Here is a 22,810-nt window from a genome sequence, read left to right on the forward strand (position 1 = left end):
TAAACATAATATGGGGAAATCAGTCCCAATGATTTCAATGGAATCAGGTAATATAATTAGGATAGAGATGTAATGCCCTGGACAAATGCCAACAAACCTTATGCCATCTGGACAATCATTTGATTTCCATGAATCGCTCAACAGTTGCAGATGCTTCTTTTGACGACATTATATTTTACCTTATAACACTAGACTGTCATAATATCTCCAAAAAGTGGATAATAATGTAACGTTTTGCAGGGCCGTTGCACAAGGGAGAACTGCAAATATCTTCATCCACCAACGCATTTGAAAACTCAGCTAGAAATTAATGGTAGAAACAACCTGATTCAACAGAAAACCGCAGCAGCAATGCTAGCACAGCAGATGCAGTTTATGTTCCCAGGAACACCACTTCAGCCAATGGTAAGTACCTTTAATGAAGTTACAGCCAATCTGTACTACCTCCATAAACCAGTCCCTGTTTAGCTGACGGATGCATTTTGAGCACTTTGTTATTTTCACCTTCACATGTGTTACAATACTGCTATTATAAAGTGCTATTGTATTGCTATTGTAAAGGTCACTCTGTAAATTAAGAAAAGCCCATATCTTCTGTATATAATAGTCTAATACATTGGAAAATTATATTAAATACTTTGCCTGAGAGATGCACATTGTGTACAACAGTGCTGAGCTTTCTGGCCAATATGGTGGAGGGATGATCTGCAGTACGCCTCACCTGTCAAGGGATCACATGTGGGCCTCCATTGACAGGATCCTGTATTCTATATAATGGGTTATACTGTTTTACTTAATTGCATGCGTTCTTAATTAAAGTTATGGATATTGCTGCTTGTGGCATTCTTACTCTAGAAGGGTTTTGTTCTGAACTTTTTGCCCTATAATGTAAAGATTCTAAATTGGTTTATTGTGTACTTGGATTATTAATTTTCTGGACTTAAATATACACTTTGCTGATTTCCAAAAGGATCATGCCAAATATATGCCTTCAGATCTTATGTTTGTGACAGCTAGTGTTGGTGATTTAGAGTGTGGTTTACTTTGCTGCTTATAAACCTACTCAGCCACTCACAACTCCATATTTATTTTATGTGTTTGCGTATATGCGCGCGCACACACATAATCCTACTCCCCCCCTTTAGTTCCAGGAATCATCATGCTGAGCCATTTATAAAATGTGAACTTTGACCTTTCTGCAGTTTTAATGTCTGTTTTTTAATAGTCTTGGATCTGAGGCTACTCCCTGGCTTTTCTATTAAAGCCGAGACCGTTACAAGAGCAGCCACCTCATCAGAACACAATGTATTCTAATGCTGGACATGCTCAGGATAATTTATGATTTTCAAACTGTTTTGAAAGGATACCCATTTGGAAACACCCATTTATTTCTGCTTTTCAGCCCTTAATATAATGTACATTGTGTAGTTCCTTCTTCCAACAACTCTAGAATCCATTGTTTGGGAAATATGAGAGGAGAAATTTTTCTCTCTACAAAGTTCTTAATTTATTATTTTTCTTGAGCAACTGCCCAGGGCTTGAACTTTTAGTCCTCCCATGCTGTTTTGAATCAGTTAATCTGCATATTCTTTCCACGTTGGCAGTAAAAACTTGTAGGCACGAATGTTGAAGTCCAACACTTTAGAGATCACAACTACTACCTACAATCTAGAACCACATCTGCTCTTGCTGGAATTCTTTTCATCCAGGTTGCTCAGATTTTACAGTGCTTGTGTAATGGAGCAGTGTTTGTAGTTCTATGGAATGTCTTACCCATCACTGTAGACCCAGAACACACGAATGCTGACTAGGTTTGTATATAAACAAAAGAGAAACTTCTCTTCAAAATTACCTACGTAGCCTTGAGTACTATGAAGGAGGCTGAATGGAATTATTGTGGTTCACCCTGAAATATTTCACACTGAAAGGTGACACATCTGGGTGCAACATGCAGCTAATTCAAACCAGTGAACTTAATTATATTTAAGGCAGAACTCTTAACTCAGATTTACATGTTTATTTTTTAATCTTTTTCTGTTCTCTTTCTCAGCCCTCATTTTCTGTTGGACCAACAATAGGCTCAAACGCAGCACTAACCTTTGCACCATATTTAACGTCTGTCACTCCTGGGGTTGGATTAGTTCCTACTGAAATGGTTCCCACGCCACCTGTCATTGTTCCTGGAAGTCCACCTGTCACAGTCCCTGGGTCAACTACAACACAGAAACTCCTCAGGACAGATAAACTGGAGGTATGGTGGACACCATTGTGCTGATGCATGCAGTTCTTTGATGCTTTGTATACAAGAATTATCAATTTTTTAAAAAATAATTGTGTCATGAAGCAGTTAACTAACCTTAATTACTGTTGAACATAGGCATTGTTTTATATAATGGTAGTATAGCAGTAGTCTAGTTATATTAATACTCCTACTTGTTTCTGTGATGTTATTTTTAATTGTATTATAGCATTGGTTACTTGACACTGAAAATGTAGCCTAATAACAATAGAAAGTAAACTCGGGGGAAATCGCCTCAACTGTTCATAGGCCTATTACCAGTTAAACATACCATGCCCCCAAAAAGTCTACATACCAGTTGAGAGACACAAAAAATTGAAAAACACAAAAAAATAAATCCTGAGTTTCAACCCCAACCTTCTAACACCTGAACACAGGCCGAAAGTGTTTATGTATGTATCAGAGGTATTTCAGAACGAATGCTCTAAATATATTGAAAGAAGAGGTAGCAGGAAGAAGTGTTCTGTTCCTTTCTTTTCTTCCTGCTGGTTGTCAGTAGTGCTGCAGTTGTGTAGATAGCAGAGAACAGAAAAAGAGGACTTGCCTGTTTGCTGTTGGTAGAGTCCATCAGAAACAGGTATGTGCAGTGCAAACAAGGAACAGCAGAAAGTGTCATTGATCTTTCTACAGTTGCACATATATTCTGGAATGTTATTTTATATATAGACAACTTTAAATAGGCTTGGCGTATGTGAGGAAGCATTAATGGATTAAATATCTAATTTCCTTATTGCCTCAAAGACTATTGCTGTCAGTGACTGACATCCTGACTAACCAACTGAAGACACAGTGGAAGCTGCATACTAGAGATGTGCGAATCGATTCGGGTACAAATCGATTTGTACCCAAATCTAGCTGATTTGGGGGATTTGAAGACAGAACAAATCACATCTGTGGTCCATTGGCTAGATTTGGGTCCAAATGAAATTGTGCCAGATTCTATTCAAATTGATACAAGATTCGGATCCCTCCTATCAATTCCCCCAGACTCTCAGTTTGCAACTAAAAAGAAAAGCTAAACTCTAGCCCTTGTAGAAGTGGGGTTATGGAGCAAAATGTGTGGTCACTATTTTCCAAGTGTTTGCTGTAAAATAACTTTTCCCCAATGAATCCCTGTGAGGATTCATTACACACCTTCCTTTCTTCTGTTCATTTTGACTGTCTTTAGACAGTGCCAACTGTCAACTGCCATGTGCCAACTACACCCCCCTCCCACCCACAAGGCAGTGGGGTACTACTCAGTTTATGTTCTAGGATTCCCCCCCCCCCAGTGTTTAGATTCTTTGGTGTCTAATAATCTTTCCTCATAATGAATCCCTATGAGGATTCATTACACACCAAAGAATCTAAACACCTCAAAAAATCCTAAAATATAAACTGAGTACCCAGTGGCTTACGGGTTGGGAGGTAGTTGGCAGATGGGATGCCACTAATTCCCACCTGCAAAGCAGGAGTCAAACTGAACAGAAGAAATGAAAGTGTATAAAAAAGACACCAAAGAATCTAAACACTTCAAAATTCCTAAAAAATAAACGGAGTACCTGTGTGTGTGTGTGTGTGTGTGTGTGTGTGTGTGTGTGTAGTTGACACATGGAAGTTGACATGTCTAATGACAGTCAAAATGAACAGAAGAAATGAAGGCATATAATGAATCCTCATAGGGATTCATTATGAGGAAAAGTTATTAGACACCAAAGAACCAAAACACTTGAAAAATAGTGACTGCACATTTTGCTCCATACCTCCACTTCTACAAGGGCTAGAGCTTAGCTTAAAAAAAAAAGAAAAAAGTTGGGGATCCATGTTAGGGTTAGGATAAGGCGACTTCAAATCCTGAATATTTCCTATGGCGGAAATATACAAAATCAATAAAAACTAAAAAAAATCATTAAAAATCAACCAAGGGCCCCGCTGCCTTCAAATTTGCATAGTAGGTGGTACCCATGAGGACCTACGCACCATGCAAATTTGGTGCCCCTAGGACTTTTATAAGTTATTTGAATCTGAATTGAATCCAAATCAGATCAGGAGTGATTTGGGGGGACAGATTTGGACACAAATCAGGGGTGAATTGATTTGGGCACAAATTGAATCAAAAAAGTCTACTGCATACTCATAGCGAGAGGCTGCTCATAACACACCTGGAGGTTTCCCCACTTCCTCTACATTCATGGGGTGGGACATGGAGCAACCATTTTTACTGATCTTCTCAGCTGATGACCCACACACCCACCCTGCCTGCGTGCTGAAGAATTGGGGAATCCTACAACTGCGAGAATTCCACCTCTCATTGAGAGGATGCAGCTCATGATCTGTCCTCAGTTGGTTTGTCTGGATGTCAGCCAGTGAGAATTAAAACTGAGACCTTGTTTTTCACCTGTTAAGTTCTGACTTTACCTAAGGTGGATTGAACCTATGGCATAATAACTATCACTTGGAGAGGGCAAAGAAGAAGGATGGACAAAGAAGAGGGCATATATATTGAAAGGGAGAGGGAAGATGATAAAAAATTTAAAGTGGGTCCAAGTTGTAGGCTAGAGATATAGCTTAGGGATAACAGTGGATCTAGTTCAAAGGTTACTCTTTTGTGTTCAGTACGTAACTGCACTGCCCCACCCCTCGCCTGTTGATCTAGTATGCATAATGAGTATTGTTTTGCGCACCAGGTTTGCAGGGAGTTCCAGCGAGGAAACTGTGCACGGGGCGAAACTGACTGCCGCTTTGCACATCCTGCAGACAGCACAATGATTGATACAAATGACAACACCGTAACTGTTTGTATGGATTACATAAAGGGGCGCTGCATGAGGGAGAAATGCAAATATTTTCACCCTCCTGCTCACTTGCAGGCCAAAATCAAAGCCGCTCAGCACCAAGCCAACCAAACTGCAGTGGCAGCTCAGGCAGCTGCTGCAGCTGCTACAGTGATGGTAAGTGCAAGAATGCAAGGCTGCATACCTACTGCTCTTGTGAAGTCAGCATTGCTTAAGAGTGTAATGTAGGTCAATTCCTTTTACCAAAATTATACATTTCTATTAATTCATTGATATCAATCAAGCAAAACAATAGCCCAACAATCCTTTTATTTTATCTATTATTTCAGCACAACAGTTAACCTTGAAGCACAGAGTTCAAATTATATCTGTCCCTCTGTTCCCTTGTTTAGCACACCGTTTTCCTAAAGAATTTTCTCCCATTGTTTCCCTAAAAATATCACTCTGATTAGGGAACTTTAAGTCATCAGATAAGCAATTCTGCTAACTACATACAGTCACACTTGCATGGTGGTCTTTGGGATGCAATTGGGGTGTGGCTGTAAAGGAGCTTCAGATATTCATTTACTATTTTCCTAATAAAGGCAGTGGTTGGAAATGTAGGGAAGACAAAGCAAGCTTAATGTACATATGGATCTGTTAAGTTGTGGACTAGAGACTCTAGAATCCTGAGATCTGGTTCGAGATCCATCGATACGCATAAGAATTGATTCTGCACAGGAGCTGAGCCGTAGCTGTGCCTGAGCTTATCGAAGCCACGCCCCCATGCTGCAGCATGCTATTTAAGGCGTGGCTGAGGCGCGAAGTCCATCAGTTCTTTTCCGACCGCCTTTGCGTTAGGACCTACGGTCTGCTGCCTTTGTTGTCGGAAAGTTCCTCTTTTTGTTCGTTCATCCAAAATTTTACTGTTTTTCTTGGAATTTGACTCAGACTGGTTGATGTGCTACACTTGTTTTTTGACTCAGAACGGCTGAAAGCACTTCTCTGGCTCTAGACTTGGACTGGCTTTAACGACTTTTGGTGTTTTGACTACAGATTGGACTTGGGATACGATATGGCTGCCGAGAAAAAGTCATTCAAATTGTGTGAGGGATGTAGGGCAAAATTGCCTTCGAAAGACCTTCACAGCCTATGTTTGTTGTGCCTCGGAGAGGAGCATAATGTCTCCTCATGTAAGATATGTCTGTCTTTTTCGAAGCAGACATGGAAGAATCGGGCACTCCGCCTCCGTGCAGCAATCTATGATGAAGTGCTGAGTCCTTTGATGCCTGACACTCCTCGTCCTTTGACTTCGACTACTCCCTCAAAAGTGATGCCTAAATCGGCATCGATACCTCCATCGCATTCGAGCAAGCATAAGTCTTCACATCATGATTCGACAAAGACAGGCTCGACTTCTACAAAATGCTCCGCAAAGGAACATTTTTCGTCGCCGACATCGACCAAACCTTCAACATCGATGAAGCCTTCTGGATTGACATCGGAATCGAGGTCGGCGTCCTCTTCCTCGTCCTCGTCCTCTTCCAAATCGCACCATTCTGGTGAGTCTGGGAAATCTGCTAAGCGTCAAGGGTCTGAACATGTCCCCTCGCCTGATGATAAGCGCCAAAAGCTCCAAGACTGTCATCGGGATCGTTCCCCTACCTCAGCACAGCCTTCGATGCCGAATCCCCCGACGGAAGCACCACTGACATCCATGCCTTCAACATCGACCGATCCTTCGGTACTGACAACTTCAACAGTCACCTGGCCCACCAGGGTTTTTTTGTCACCGTAGCCACCCAAACCTCCCAACTGGTCCTCATCCAGCGGGCTTCTCAGACACCTGCAGTGTCTCTTCGATCAGTGTCGACCCAGACTGTTCCTATGCCATCTCCACTTGTTACTGTTGGAACGCAAACTGCTGATATCCCAACAGAAGGGGACAGGCCACCACCAGACTCACCATCAGAGCATTATGGCTCATCCGATTTCAAATCCTACCCAGATGACGAAAGCACAATTGTGGAACCTCCCACGGATGTTGCACCAATTACCTATGTTTCTCCTAATGACGAGCTAAAGGCTTACCACAAACAAATAAGGTCAATGGCTGAAGCTTTGCTCTGGATCTTCGCTACCAACTCGCCACTATCAACGATCCAGTGTATAACTTCATGTTGAAGTCACAATCTACTGCCCCAGTTGCCCTGCCTATGTTGCCATCACCAGGGCCGCCAAGTGTGCCTGGAAGGTCCTGCATACCTCCACCCCAACTTCAAAGAAATTGGAAAGTCTTTATAGGGTTCAGGATAAGGACAATGAATATCTCCTGAAACATCCAGCACCCAATCCCCTAGTCATCGACTGTGCTACAACATCAAAGTTGGGCAAGTGGTACACTGTACTTCCCGACAAAGATGGCAGAAAATTAGATCTACTTGGAAGAAAGGTCTACTTGACTTCGTGTCTTTCTATAAAGGTGGCTAACTATGCGGCCTGCACGGTTAAGTATGCCCATGGCCTATGGGAACTTCTTGAGAAGGACCTGGACTCCTTATCTTTTGAGGACTTCAAGACCAAGTTTTGCCAGACCCTTGAGAACTCAGGAGACCAGATGCGCAGACAACTCAGTATTGCTAAACACCTGGCGGAGAGTGAATCCCGCGCAATGACAGCGGCAGTTACCTTGAGGAGGCATGCCTGGTTGAGATCTACAGGCTTGCAACAAGACATGTGAGATAAGATAGAGGGGCTACCCTTTGATGGCACCGGCCTCTTTAGTGAAACAACTGGCGCAACCACGGAACTACTGAAAAAGTCTAAATTTACAGCCAAGACTTTTACCCCACACCCGTCTACTTCAACAACAGCCTCTAATTTCCGCTCTAATAAGTTCCGCCCATCTTACTAAAATCAAGATCGACAGGACTTCAGGAGGCCTTACTCTACTTATCAACGCTGCCCTTACCACCAGAAAGCGAAGGCCAATCAATCCCAGCGTACGAAATCACAAGACACTCAGAAGCATCTTTGAGAATCCGAACCACCCATTGATACCTCTCCGCTCCCCTTTCCCGCCTGCAGGGGTTTGTTGCATCCAACCGTCCCAGCTGTCCATCAAGCCATGCCCCCGCATGGCATCACATAACATCAGATCGCTGGGTCCTGAAGATTATAACCACTGGTTATGCAATCGAATTCAGATCTCTGCCATGGTTCTCGGGGGTGAGACTCATTCCTCCTTTGGACGCATTGCGGCAAGAGGTGGGGGAACTATTGGAGAAGGGGGCTATTGCTCTGGTGTCATGAGCAGACAGGCGGGACGGGTTCTATTCCCACTATTTTCAAGTTCCTAAATGGGACAGGGGCATTCGGCCCATTATGGATCTCCGCCGCCTGAACAAGTTCATCAGCGTCAAGAAATTCCATATGATGGCGTTACAACAGATTCTTCCGCTGCTCCAAGGAGAGGAGTGGCTTGCAACGCTGGACCTCAAGGACGCCTATTTTCATATCAATATATGGCCTTGTCATCGCAAATACTTATATTTCACCGTCGGACACCAAGTGTTTCAGTACAATGTATTGCCCTTCGGACTGTCCACTGCCCCAAGGGTTTTTACAAAGTGTATGACGGTAGTGATTCGGACCAAGGGGATCTCAGTCTACCCTTATTTAGACAACTGGCTCCTAAGCACACAAGACAAAAGCAAGTTACTTTCGCACATCCGCTATGTAGTGGACCTACTACGGGACCTGGGTGTCGAAATAAATTTGAAGAAATCACATCTGGAACTAGTGCCCATAACCTCATACGTAGGAGCGGCTCTGGATACCGTACAACAAAGAGCGTTCCTACCAGAGGACAGATTTGCCTGCATCAGGGACCTTGTGTTCTCTTCCAGAAGCAACCCTGGCAACCAGCACGCACAATACAACGTTGCTGGGCCTGATGGCATCTTGCAACACAGTGATTCACTTTGCACGTCTGAAAATGCGGTAGTTCCAACTCTGGTTCCTGTTGGTATTTCATCCCATCAGAGACAACCAGACGAAGCGTTTACTGCTTCCACCACAGGTGCTTCAGTTGTTTACCTGGTGGGCACAGCACAGGAACCTACTCAGTGGAGTTCCCTTCCAGGCTCCATCACCCGTGATCTGGATGGCTACAGATGCCTCCCTACAAGGCTGGGAGCCCATTGCAACAACCACAAAGTCCAGGGGAAATGGTCCCTACATCGAGCCCAATTGCACATCATTTTCCTCGAACTCCTGGCTGTCTTTCAGGCGCTGCAAGCCTCCCTACCTATCCTTCAGGGCAAAGTTGTCCAGATTCATCTCGACAACACAACAGCGCAATCTTATATTAATAGCCAAAGACGGACAGTCTCCCGCAGCCTTTGCGTCCTCAGTGTACAGATGTGGCACTGGTGCATTCAGCACCAAATTTACCTGATAGCCGTACACATCAAGGGCCTAGACAACACCTTGGACGACCTCAGCCGGGTCTTCCTGCAGGACCATCAACACGAGTGGAACTCCAGACAGAAGCTGTGTCTCCCTTTTTCGACCTATGGATGAGGCCGACTATAGACCTCTTTGCTTGCTCCATAAATATGAAATGCAGCCAGTTCTGCTCAAGGGCGGGCCACGACCCTCAATCTCTCGGGGATGCCTTTCAGCTAGATTGGTCGCTGGAGACTCCTTACATGTTTCCTCCTCTGCCCCTAATACCCAGAGTGGTTGCTCGCCTACTGTCCAAGCTAACCAGCTGCATCCTAGTGACACTATGGTGGCCAAGACAATCCTGGTTTCCACAGGTACGCAGACTGGCAAGGAACTGCTACAAACACCTACCTCGCCGACAAGACTTACTCACTCAAGACGGGGGTCACATTCTACATCAAAATGTCCAAACCCTCCACCTGACCGTAGGGCGGATAGTCTGTTGAACCATATTCTGCTCAATCAACGGAAGCAATCCACAGGCCAAAACTACAAGAGCAAATGGTGCAGATTTAAAGCCTATGAACATACCTAAGCAAGCCCCAGTCCGTGAGGTTCTATGGTACCTCACGACTCTGAAATCAAAGGGCCTAGCTAACGTGTCCTTAAAGGTCCATCTGGCCACCTTGTCCTCATATCGCCTGGGGTACGATGGGAGTACATTATTTTTTCACCCATTGAACAAAGCCTTCCTAAAAGTCCTGTCTCGTGTTTACCCTTCAATCAAGCTGCCGGTGGAACCGTGGAGCCTGTCATTGGTCCTGTCTTCATTGACCCAGGCTCCTTTCGAACCCATGGCCACATCTTCCCTGAGGTTGGTTTCTTGTAAGACAGCCTTCTTGATTGCCATCTCCACTGCTAGACGTGTGAGTGAGCTCACAGCACTCAGGGTTGACTCCCCTTATACGATCTTTTACCCAAAGTCAACATGCATCTGGACCCTTCATTCTTACCAAAAGTTGTATCCAATTTCCACCTAAATCAGGAAATCATCTTACCGACCGTCTTCAGGAATCCTACTTCTGCTCTTGAGCAGTCTTTGCATGCCATGGATGTACGCCATGCCCTCCTATACTACATGGACCGCACGAAGGCATTCAGACTGTCTTCCCGACTTTTCATATCCTATAAAGGACCAACTAAAGGGTCCCCAATCTCAAGGCAAAGGATGTCAAGATGGTTGGTGGAGCTTATTCTGCTTGCTTATCATCTACAAAATAAACCATCTCCAGAAGCCATTAAAGCCCACTCCACCAGGGCTCATGCTTCTTCTGCTGCACACCTCTTTGGGGTCTCCTTTGAGGACATCTGTAAAGCAGCTACGTGGTCCTCGGAATCCCCCTTTGTAAAGCACCACGCCATAAACGTACGCTCTGCTGCGGAGGCTACCTTCGGGAGAAGTGTTTTGAAACAGGTGTTACATTAGCCACTACTGCTCTCTCCTCCTAATGGAGCTTGCTAAACACCCATTCTTATGGGCATCGACAGATCTCGAACCAGATAAACAGGTTGCATACCTGTAACTGATTATCTGGTAGAGATCCGTTGATATCCATAAGACCCTCCCATCCTCCCCTCTGCAGTAGTGCTTCGTCTATGTGTGTTCAGGTGTGTAGCCTCTTTCTGTTCACTTGGGCTCTCGTTTACATCATGGATGGACTTACCTGATAGATGATTGTCCTCCATGGCGGTCGTCCAAGAACTGAGGGACTTCGTGCCTCAGCCACGCCTTAAATAGCACGCTGTAGCGTGGTTGTGTGGCTTGGGCGCTTTGACAAGCTCAGGCTTATCTACCGCTCGGCTCCTGCACTGGCGCAGAACCCATTCTTATGGATATCGACGGATCTCTACCAAATCATCAGTTACAGGTAAGCAACCTGTTTTTCTCTCTTAGCCACTTGACAGCTGATTGTGTACACTTAGGATTCATTCAGATAATTAGTTTAATACGGAGGTGATATGGTGAAAGTTACAAGTCAGTGTCATAATGTGAATTTTCTGTATGAATTGAGATCGGGGCGGGGCTGAAATGGGGATTGAACTATAATTTGGTTGTGATTAAACACTTATAAGATCTATTGCCACATTAAAAAATGGCAGTGTGTACACACATACACACACTCAAATGTCTTATTGAAATTAATGATTAATATTAATGAGAGTACTCATGCACTCCTGCTTATTGGCACCTCTTGTATAATCTCAGACACTTTTTAAAAACTCAGAGTAAGCAGTGTTTTGAGATTTCCTGGTAAGAGACTAGGTTGTTGAGTCAATTCTCTTTTGATAACTTTAACAATCAAAACACGTTAGTGTTCTATATAATAATTGAAAATGTGTCCGTATTGCATATATACCACATTATTAAACAAACTAGACCATCTGATTAAAAATGATATCAGATTTGTTTGAATGATATTTTTCTGAGAAAATTGTGCTGTTTGACATTATTGATGTTCGTATTCCATTGAAGTATACATTAGAAGGAACCAAAAGACCATCAAATCCATCTGCCTCCCAGCATGACCAACCATACAACAGTTTCACTTTCATCAGTCTACTTTATGTGAAACCACAGTTTGTCTGTCACAAACACAAACTAGGTGCACTCCAGATGGTGCCTATAGCTTCACAGGATTAAGTAAATGAATTAAATCTGAATATTTTAAGGAAACAATCATGTTAAGCTGTGTGTGAACATGGGAACAGTAAATGTATAGGTGGTAGGTGATAATAAAGATCTACTGTAAGACATAAATAATATAGCAAGCCATATAAAGAAACTGCAAGTGTAGGAGAGAATTTTCAGATATCTTTGGATCTAGGGGCTTACTACATCTATGTAAGTAAAATGTAAATTAGAAGGATATGTTGTGGTACTGAAGTTAGTACCACAAAATTAATCTAGCATTGCCCAATCAAAATAAGGGACCCTGTGGAAATATGGTGATGAAAATGTGAAGATTCCCATATAATATAGGTTCTCCAGCCAACCCACTAGTGATAGTATGTCTCACATACGTAGTGCATTTTATAATTGGTCTGCTGCATTTTGAGCCCCTGGAAAATCATCTACATTGGCACCCATTTCCCTTTAAACTGCTCTTGGCCAAATCTCCAGAAGCTTTTTGAATTTGAAGAAGGTTAAAGAACAGTTAGGGGATTTTGCGGATGAGGGAGAACTTCCCTAAGATGAAACTCTGAACCAAATATAAAAATTATTGCAGTAATATAAGTGCACGAGTTGCCCTTTCCAGGCATACATTGCCTCAAACAACTCTCCTTGGCACTTTGGAGCCTTTTCTTTTGGTTTATTCTGTGGACCAAATTAAACATGACCTGGCAAATGTGTGCATGCACCTCCTGACAAGCAGCCTCCTGGGCCCCCAGGTGGATCAGGGCTACATCACTGGGTATGTGTGGCCAAACCCTTTCTCCCTTTGCCACAGCCCTAATCCAAATCTTACACATCACAAATGCCCTCAACTCCTGCCTGTAGCTTCCAGCGGCATCTGGTAGGCCACTGTGTGAAACAGGATGCTGGACTAGATGGGCCTTGGGCCTGATCCAGCAGGGCTGTCTTTATGTTCTTTTGCTGTTGTTAGATGTCGATGGGGAAAAATATACAGGCAGTTATGTCTATATGCTTTCCCCTCTGCAGTGAAGTTTTTAGAAAACAAATTAATGGAAAACACGTCTACTTTCAAATGAGGAATTGCATGTTATGACTTGCAGTTTATAATGGCTTCAGGGGGGACGATGTGGACTGTGGTGACAGCATCAAGAAAAAGGGGTAGACCCCCCCCTCCACCAGTGTCATGGCCCCTATCCAAATTGAGGCTCTTTTTAGCACAAGAAAATATGTTGGGAGATGTGTTCATTCCTCTCACACATCTCATATAATTGGGCCCTAAGAGATGATCTTCAAGTGACCCAGTTCCCTTGAGAGGACTTGTGTGTTGGCAATTAGGGGTGTGCACGAACCAGCGCAGGTAGGGCAGCAGCAAGTGGGAACTTTTTAAAAGGGAAGTGCAGTTCCTTATCTGCTCTCCGCCACCACATGCAGTTTCCTGCTGTGACAGTGCTTCCCCCAAGAACCTGCACGCAGCACTGACATGTCCATGCATGCGTGAGTGTCATTTGCGTGGTCAGCAACACCGTGCTGACAATGCAAATGGCACCCACCCATACACAGACTCTTTTTTGTAGTTCCTGCCCTCTGCTCCACTCCCTGCGGTGCCAAACCGGTTCAGTGCCGAACCAGCACATGAACCTTGGTTCATGCACATCCCTATTGGTAGTTCTGCAAGAATTGTACTATGGTGCTTGTTCCAAATGCAGATGTTACAAGAAAATATGACCCTAGATATTGTCTCCTAAGGAGCAACCTATTGTGCCGAGTGTGTAAACAAAGTTCTAATTTATTAAAATGTCCATAGTTTTTGTCTAAGCTTCATTTAATAACCTGTTTCCCCAAAAGTAAGACCTACCCCGAAAGTAAGACCTAGCAGTAATTTCTGATGTACTGCTAATTGCCCTAGTGCATTGTGGGGGGCTAAAATTAATATAAGACACTGTCTTATTTTCGGGGAAACACGGTACTTAGAAAAACTTCACATGAACAGATTTTATTTTGGAATAGAGTCAAGTTATCCCTCTTTCCCTGTTATCTCAAAATATGGAGGGCCCATAACCTGATGGTAGAGCACATTCTGAACATGTTCAATCCCTGGAATCTCCATTTTAAAAGAATCTCAATGCTGGCCTAAAGCCCTGGAGAGATTACTGGCAAGAGCAGATAATATTGGCTGGATGGAACAATGATCTGATTGTATAAGGCAGCTTCATATACTTTTATACTTATATTAAGTAATGTTTTTGTTTAACTGTTTTACAATGCAATGTTGGAACCATGACTACTATTGTGGTTATAAAATGTAATTTGTTATTTGTAAGGAAAAGCATTTTCCATTGCTATATTTTCTTAAAACTTGTTGTAGATTTTGGACTAAAGATCTAAAACAAAATGCTTAATTAAAAATAATATGCAGTTTTACTCTGCTTAATGCGGTAAGTTCATTGAAAGAAACGTCAGCTGTTCTTCCCCAGCTTAGCAAAAAAACTACTGAATTTTATGATAAGTTAGCGATCAGATAAAACATTTATTAAATATACAAATAAAAGAAAGAAACCAAACCCCAAACTGATCTTAACATGCTTATTCAGATGTACTTTTTGCTAAAGGAAGATCTGTTCCTAGTAATGTTAAGCATATGTTCTCATTACATTAAATTGTTAAAAATCTATTTTAATAGTTTGGATTTTGTATGTTAGTTTTGGAAGTTAATTTATGCTTTTTGATATGGCATAACTAACTTATCAGAAATTCTTTTAGAGAACCCCCTGAAATATCTATGCTTTTCTATGTAGCATAAAAGCTTACTGGTGCTTATAAATGCTTAATGGTGTCTGCAAGCTGCTGTTTAATCAACTTTCCTAAATTTCAAACATCTATATTTTACTCTCTTTTAACTAAGGTATAGTAGATGCATTTTTGCTTCAGTACTAATTCAGGGTGTAATATTCATCTCTTTAGAAAACAAAACATTTTTGTTGTTGTGCATGCCTAGTGTTTTGTATGTTGTATATTGCATTCAGAATATTTTTTTCCTTCTCACCTATCCACAATGCAATGCCGTTCCCATGATGCACCTCTGCTTGCTGTTTACCTGTATGTTAATTCGCTTGAATCCCATTGGCCCACTGCCATCATGTGCTCGCTGCCTGTTATTAAAAGACTCAGTCGACTGCCAAAGCAATGAAGCGACCTCTCGAAGCAACTGTAGACCTGGTACTTTGACCTTTCACCTTTTGCTTTGCATGTAGCATTTCCAAGATGCAAATAATTTTTAATGTTAACTAAGTTCTCTTGTATTATTCATTTTACAAAAATAAATTCAGTATTTAGCCATCTCATTTTCACATGTAGTTATTGCAAAACAGCTTAACTTCTTTCCTAACAAGGTTTCATTTTGAAATGTTTATATTAAGGTGGTTGAGAAACAAAAACTGCTCTTGTTCTTGAAGATGCTTATTCTATACTAACTAATGTAGTTAACAATACAGAGATATTTATTTTTCTTAAATCATGTAATGGAAATACAAGTGCTGTTTTTCTCCTTGTACTATTTTTAGCCCTTTTTAAAAAGAGCAATTTTGTTTTTTGGTGTTTTTTTTTTAAAATCCCCTTTTTCTTTAAAAGCTTTTTTCCCCAGGTTAGTTATTGTGGTGCTATAATTTTAATTTAATTGTACCATGCTTTTATTATCAATAACAAAAATTGCCATCCATTTGACATTGCTGCTGTTTTGAACTAATATGCATGGCAAGGCATCTTCAACAATTTTTTTTAATCAATGATGTAATGTTTTAAAGAAATGTTTTAATAATTGAGCATAGGCTCTACCAGTCTCACTATTTCCCCCCTCAATTCACAGGCCTTTCCTCCTGGTGTATTTCACCCTTTACCAAAGAGACAAGCACTTGAGAAAAGCAATGGTGCCAGTGCAGTTTTTAATCCCAGTTTCTTGCACTACCAACAGGCTCTTGCTAGTGCACAGTTGCAGCAGCATGCAGCATTTATTCCAACAGGTATGTCATTCTTAGAGTTAAAGAATATTGTAACATTCTCCACAGCACAGATTGCTGTCTGTGTTGTCACAGTCATTATGCTTTCAATGAGATATGTTGTCATTTTCTTACCTCTTTTGTGACACAAAATTGGCAATATGTTTTATTTGTAATATTTCTGAAGAATATTTGGATTTCAGGAAGGTTTGTCAGTGCTGTCAGAATCTTTTTTTGAGTCTGAACAATCCAAGGAAGTACTTACTGTTGGACTTCTTAGAAAAATGCGTCATAGCAATTTCTTAGAAAAGAACATAGTCTGTTCCTGTCACAGTAGCTTGTCTGTCTGCATGAAGTGTGTTCTGCTACACACATTTGTATCACAGGTATTTTGGGAATTGAGAAGAAAGAATCCAAGGGAGAAAGCAGATATATTCAGATTCACTTGGAGGATGTTAAAAACATGTAATTACTCTCTCTTCCTTCTTGTGTATCTTGCATGACTTATTTTCCGTTTCTCAACCAAAGTCAAATTCCAGCTCCACATCTACCTCCCTACTAATATTTGAACTTCATCTAGTGTTACTACAGAGTACAAAAGTGATAGTTACCCTCTGCACCAAAATAGTATAGGCAGGAGTATACATGTTCTGTGCTTATGTGAGGCCATTACCCAAGGACACAATCTGGTATTTACTACATAATTTAGCCTACTGAGAATTCCCTATCCTCTTAACTGCAAATTCCATGCCTTGTCCTTCCTCCATTTCCCTTCTTCCTTACTCTCTGCTGCCCTCTCACTTGCCCAGAATATCCTAAATTATTTGATAACCAGAGTTTTGGAAGTTGAATAAATTTTGAAAAGAGAATATATGGCAGACCACCCAATTTATATGACTTATTCTAAGAGAAGAATCTGAGTCATTTATTGACACAGAATTCAAACTTCTATGCAGAATATACTCCAGTGGTCCTGACCATGGGTATAAAGAGAAAAATGATTTCTTAAAAAAATATGGAGAATTATGCTTAGTCATGTGTCAATGTCGTTTTTAATAACAATATATTTTGTTGTACAGATATCTCCCTATATCATATGATCGATAACTAGTGTTCAAATATGTGATATACATGGTTTATCTGTAATGGCATGCTAAGAAGATAAGCATTCCATTGCTCTTTTGAAGTTTTCCTGCAGATGATTAACCTTCATAATGAAAGCTTTGTGCAAGTGTTGTACACCTGAAGCAGTGACATATGAAGATGGCAGTGGCTATCTCCTTGACTAGAAAACGCACACTATGAAGTTGTTTTAGTCGTGGATGTAGTCATTTTAATTTTCTGTGTATACCAGTTTGGATGTTAATTTACACATGGACAAATGTTTCAAAACATGGTGTCAGCACTGGCTCTTAGAATGAAGCTAGACAAAAATAAATCCTTCAGGAGCACTATCAATAACTTCTACTGGTAACCTCTGCTGGCATTGTAGGGATATATTTTATTTCGGTTGAGGAAGAATGGCTGCACAGCTAAGCATACTTTCCACACTTTGCCTTGGTCTTTCAGTTGGATATTGGGCTGGAGAGGGTAGCATCCAGGCAAATATTTAACATGTGCAGCTTCCCTAATCAGTTCCTAGAGGCCCCTGATGAATTTGTGCCTGATGCATCTCTGATCAAGGTGAGGTGTGGGAGCATGGAGCCTCATTTCTAAAGCCATCATCATATACCAGACTTTACAAAGTCTTTACAGCTTATGTGGTATGAAAGTTAAGATGGGCACCTTAACTTGCAATTTCCATTCTTTTTAAAGCACGAGTGAAAATGTAAAGCATTTTAACTCTCATCTTAAACCTGAATTGAATTCCCAGGAGTTTTAAAAATGATAATCTGATTATAGGAAAGAACTTACCCATGCTGGTTAAGTGGAATCTTCCAGTTCTTAGGCAGTATAACTCTGTTCAAAGGCAGTCTGCCACCACCTTATAAGCCACCACAAAGCCCTGCTCATCTCACCTCCGCCTTGCATTCCCTGTTAAGTACAATTGCCATCTCATTGCTGCCTTATGTGCCTTCACAAGTCCATTCGCCACTTTGCCCCCACTGCCTCATAGCTTGTAAGGACCTCTGTTACCTTGCCACCAGCTTGTGCTTCCTTGTAAACATTCGCCACAGCCTGAGTTCTCTTCCACAACCCATTGCCACCTCCTTACATTCCCTCACAAGTTCAAACACCACTCCACCGCAGCCATGGAAATAGAGCCCGGAGGGGAATATTTACAGCTATGTTAAAATGCTGACACTCCCCCATGTTAATTATATTAACAGAACAGTGACATAAGGAAAAGTTCTTTGGTAGGAGTTTTCTCCACCATAGAAGCTCTCTATGCAATCTATTTATTTATTTATTTATTTATTTTATTTTTCAAATGTGTAGACCACCCCAAACTTCCGTCTCTGGGCAGTTTACAACATAAAACAAATTAAAAAGGAAAACCTTAAAACAATTTAAAACCACAGTCATGTTAAAAACTTGGGTGAAAATAAATAAGGCGAAGGCTAAGCCCACTCTCCCCACCAAACCCCGTCTGGCACTTCACGAGTGCCAAGTCCAATATGGGTCAATGTCAGAAGAAGGGTTGGATGCCAGTTCCGTAATCCAGGGGGTTCCAAAAGGAGTTACAAGTCGATAGCCAGGCACAAGGTCAAGATCACAGGAGCAAACAGGAACAAGGGGCTCAAAAGTAGGAAGCTGGAACTGCACGGCAAAGTGAAACCTGCGCAGTGCAGAGTGAATGGTCTGAATTTATACCTCTTCAAGGTTAAATGCCAGGTGAAGCCAATTAAGGCCCCGTCTGCCTTCAGAGTTACACATTCAGATGCCTCCCTAGTCAGACTTTGCAGCCAAATGGCTGCTGCTTCTCTGCACAAAACGCTGCTCCTTTCTTCAGTCACGCCGACGCTGCATGTAGCTTATTGGTCTGCAGTTTGGTCCTGACTCCTCCCCATCTAAAGAGGGCAATGGCTCCCCAGCAGCCTCCTGCTGTTCCACAGTAGGTAAGCTCTCCGTCCGTGGGGCTTCCTCCTCAGCGTCGTGCAGCAGGACCATATCAGGGGACTCTGGGTAAGGAAGTTCCTCCTCATAATCTTCTGAATCGGACCACTGCCTGACAAAGCAGGCATTTAGGGAGGTTATACCTACTCCTTATGATGCTGACATAGAGAAATAGATCTGGGTGTCATCAGCATACTGATAACACGTTGCACCAAATCTCCTGATGATCTCTTCCAGCAGTTTCATGCAGATGTTCAAAAACATTGGAGACAGTATGGAGCCCTGTGGGACACCATACATGAGTCCACATTTTGAAGAGCAACAGTCTCCAAGGGACATCATTTGGAATTTGCCCGAGAGGTAGGAGTGTGACCACTGCAAAGCATTGCCTCCCACCCCCAACCTAGGTGGCCAGATTTGGCTTTTAAAAAGCCAAATTCTGGCTTACAGCCCATTTGACTCACAAGTATACCCCCTAGGTTCTGGCAACCCTGCCCAGAAGGATACTATGGTTGATAGCATCGAAATACACCGAGAGATCCAAAAGGACCAATGGAGTCACACTCCCTCTGTCGATTAAGAACTGGAGATCATCCTTCAGGCCAACCAAGGCAGTCTCCACCCCATAGCCCGCCCAAAAGCCAGTTTGAAATGGGTCTAGATAATCAGTTGCCTGGAGCTGGGAGGCCACCACCCTCTCAATTACCTTGCCCAGCCACGAAAGGTTGGAGACAGACCTATAGTTGCTTAACTCTGAGGGATCCAATGCGGGCTTCTTCAGAAGAGTTGTAAAGATTGCCTCCTTAAGACAAGGAGTCATCCTGCCCTCCCTCAGAGAAGTGTTATAATACAGGTGAGCCCTGTTATCTGTGGTGATTCCATTCTCTGCTACAATCGCAGAGAACAGAACAGGGTAATTGGAGGTTGGGGTTAGGTTCCCGGAGGCTGCAAAACATGCTAAAAAGCCAAAAACGGGGGGGGGGAGTTCCCTACTGTGCTCCAAAGCTACAGTATCAACCTAAATATGTATGTATTGCTAAACCATTATCAGACCTATTTATTCTTTGTAGGAAAAACTTTTTAATGCATTTGACTTTTTTCTTTATGTCATGCTCCTGACTATCTGCTAAACAATGTAACCCGTCAAATAGCTCAGAATATTCTCCTTTGCTTTCATGTTACCCTTATGCTTCCAGCCACTCCATGTACAAAATCACACAGATCTTGATATGTGAAGGCATTAATAGCAGCAGTACTGTACTACCTTTTAAGACATTTGTTTGAAATGCAGAGGTATCTATCTTACACAGTACCTGAATGAATTTGAAAGCATCCAATTTATGCAGTTTCCATTAAGAGCCCAGAAACAAATAATGTTCCCATTTGTTCATTAAAACTCACAATCTTAAGAAAGAAATGCAGTTTTTTTCAGTGCTTCTCACCAAATTCATAGACAGGGCTTGTCAGTTTTTTTTTTCCCCCAGCTAAAGAGAGCCACACAGTCATAACTTGTCAGCATAAAAGGTCAGCTCAGGAAGACCTCCATATCTGGAGTCAGTATTGTGATGTATCAGAGAGGGAAAGAAGGCAAGCAATACAGCCACTCCTCCCAGTAAGCCCTATAAGCTGCAGTAAGCTGCAATTCGTATATTAATATGATGCAAGAACTCTGCAGGTCTCTTATTACTAAAATAAGTAAAGTGGGAGTGAAGAAAATATGTCTTAACCATGTCCTTTGCTCAGATCCATATTCTGAACCAAAGCTACTGTGTTTTCACTTATAGGCAGAGGGTTTTTCTACCCTTTGGTGGCAAAATTGAAAAGGTACCCCAAATTGTCAGCTTTGTTCATTTTCTTTCTCATTCATTCCTCCCTGATATTCTAGGTTCCAGCTATAAGCAGTCCTGACATCATTTCTTTGTGTTTTTATCCCTGGAAAGGAGTAGGAGTGAGATGAATGTGACCTCACTGCTCCTTGCTGAAGTTCCTGTTCTGTTGGCCTATAGGCAGCAGGCAGCCCTTGGTATTGAGAAGTGGAGGAGCAGGAGTTGCCTCATCTATGCAGGCGAGGGAAAGCTTGTCCTGTTTCACCCCTGGAATGCTGTGCTCCCTAACTCTCAGCGCTAGGGAAGAACCACATATCTTGACAGGCACCCCAGTAGGCAGCTAATCTTCAGTGTCAGCTGGAAGCAGTTTCCTGAATGCCTTTGCACGGCTCCCATGTTTGGAGCAAATGCACCTCCCTGACACAGGTTAAAAAAAATGATCGTGGAAAGGAGGTGGAGAATCATGAGATATATCCATGTATACAGAGATACCTGTGGGACTGATGTTAGTTTCCAGGTAGAGAAAACAAATGGAATGCATTGTATGAAATGACATAGATGGGTTTCTGTGTTGTGAAGCTTCTAAATCTGCAGTGGTAAACAACTTAATAGACTTTTTGTGAACAACCTAAATAGAGGTTTCAGCGCTCTAGCATGTTTTTGACACCAAACAAACGTTAATTAAGTAAATAGGTGTTAGTGGTAAGTTCTAAGAAAAAAGTTTCACATTTCTTGTTTTTTAAATAGGTTGTTGCCATTGATGGTAATTCAGTGTTTTTACAACTAGTTAGTGACTGACATCCAGACTAACCATGCACATGTGCAGCAAAGGAAGTGTATGTACAGCATGCTACATTCAAGACAAAAGCAAGACGGGCTCGTGCAGGTTTGCAATTTTTGCTGATCTTCCCTTCCCCCTGAAGCACTCTGTGCCATCCCAAAATATGTCTCTGGGGATATGTTGCTGCAGGGACATATTTTTGGTGACATGGAGCACTTCAGATGGAAGAGAGGCTGGCAATTATCCCCCCCCCCCACATGCCAGCGCTTATGCTACTTTAGCCTGGAATGTAGCATGCTGCATGCACACTTGGTTAGTCTGGATAGTGATCAATATTCTTATATTATTCCCACATGGAAATGAGAAGAATTACTCCCAAAGTCTTTTTTTTATTGATAGAAATATGGGGACATAGATATTTGGTTTGGTTTGGTTTGGTTTTAGATAGAACTTCTCAGCTAACCTGTATGGAAAATATGAAGTAGCGCTTTCTCTTTTTCTCTCAGCCTTTTTTTCATTCTTGCTTGAATGCCTTGCACACTAATGCTACAATCCACTGCCCACAAATGCTAAAGTCATCTCATTGATTCTTCCAGAATTACTGTAAAGTAACTAGATTGTAGATTGTAGACTAAGTTATTATACCATCAGCTAAGACATTTGGTGATTTGGTGCCTGATTGTTTTATGATCTCAAAAATGGTAGAAATATATTTTTCTTCAAATGCTGTGAATTTTTAAAAAATTGAGTATAATTTAAAAAAACACATATTGAGCTATTCTTTGGTGGTGCCTTCATGATAAGGTCATTCATAGTTAGCTAGCTGCAGAGTTTTTTGTTTTGTTTTTTACATTTATATCCCACTCTTCCTCCAAGGAGCCAAGAGTGGTGTACATGGTTATGTTTATCCTCACAACAACCCTGTGAGGTAGGCTAAGAGATACCCAGCCCTGAGTCA

The 22,810-nt window shown here is 42.0% G+C and overlaps 1 protein-coding gene across 16 annotated transcripts in view; it reads left to right on the plus strand.

Moving 5' to 3' along the window:
- Positions 1 to 22,810, plus strand: part of MBNL2 (muscleblind like splicing regulator 2) — a 122,360-nt gene that overhangs the window by 68,708 nt on the left and 30,842 nt on the right. For 5 of the 16 annotated variants that reach the window (XM_053306403.1, XM_053306406.1, XM_053306405.1 and 2 more), the window contains exons 3-7: positions 241 to 405; positions 2,051 to 2,251; positions 4,966 to 5,229; positions 15,359 to 15,412; positions 16,059 to 16,212. In XM_053306403.1, coding sequence (XP_053162378.1) covers positions 241 to 405; positions 2,051 to 2,251; positions 4,966 to 5,229; positions 15,359 to 15,412; positions 16,059 to 16,212 — 838 coding nt within the window. The remainder of the gene's footprint in view (positions 1 to 240; positions 406 to 2,050; positions 2,252 to 4,965; positions 5,230 to 15,358; positions 15,413 to 16,058; positions 16,213 to 22,810) is intronic. The other 11 variants (XM_053306407.1, XM_053306410.1, XM_053306408.1 and 8 more) reach the window with 6 other exon arrangements.

The sequence above is a fragment of the Hemicordylus capensis genome, chromosome 3, assembly GCF_027244095.1.
Source record: "Hemicordylus capensis ecotype Gifberg chromosome 3, rHemCap1.1.pri, whole genome shotgun sequence".
Classification (NCBI taxonomy): domain Eukaryota; kingdom Metazoa; phylum Chordata; class Lepidosauria; order Squamata; family Cordylidae; genus Hemicordylus; species Hemicordylus capensis.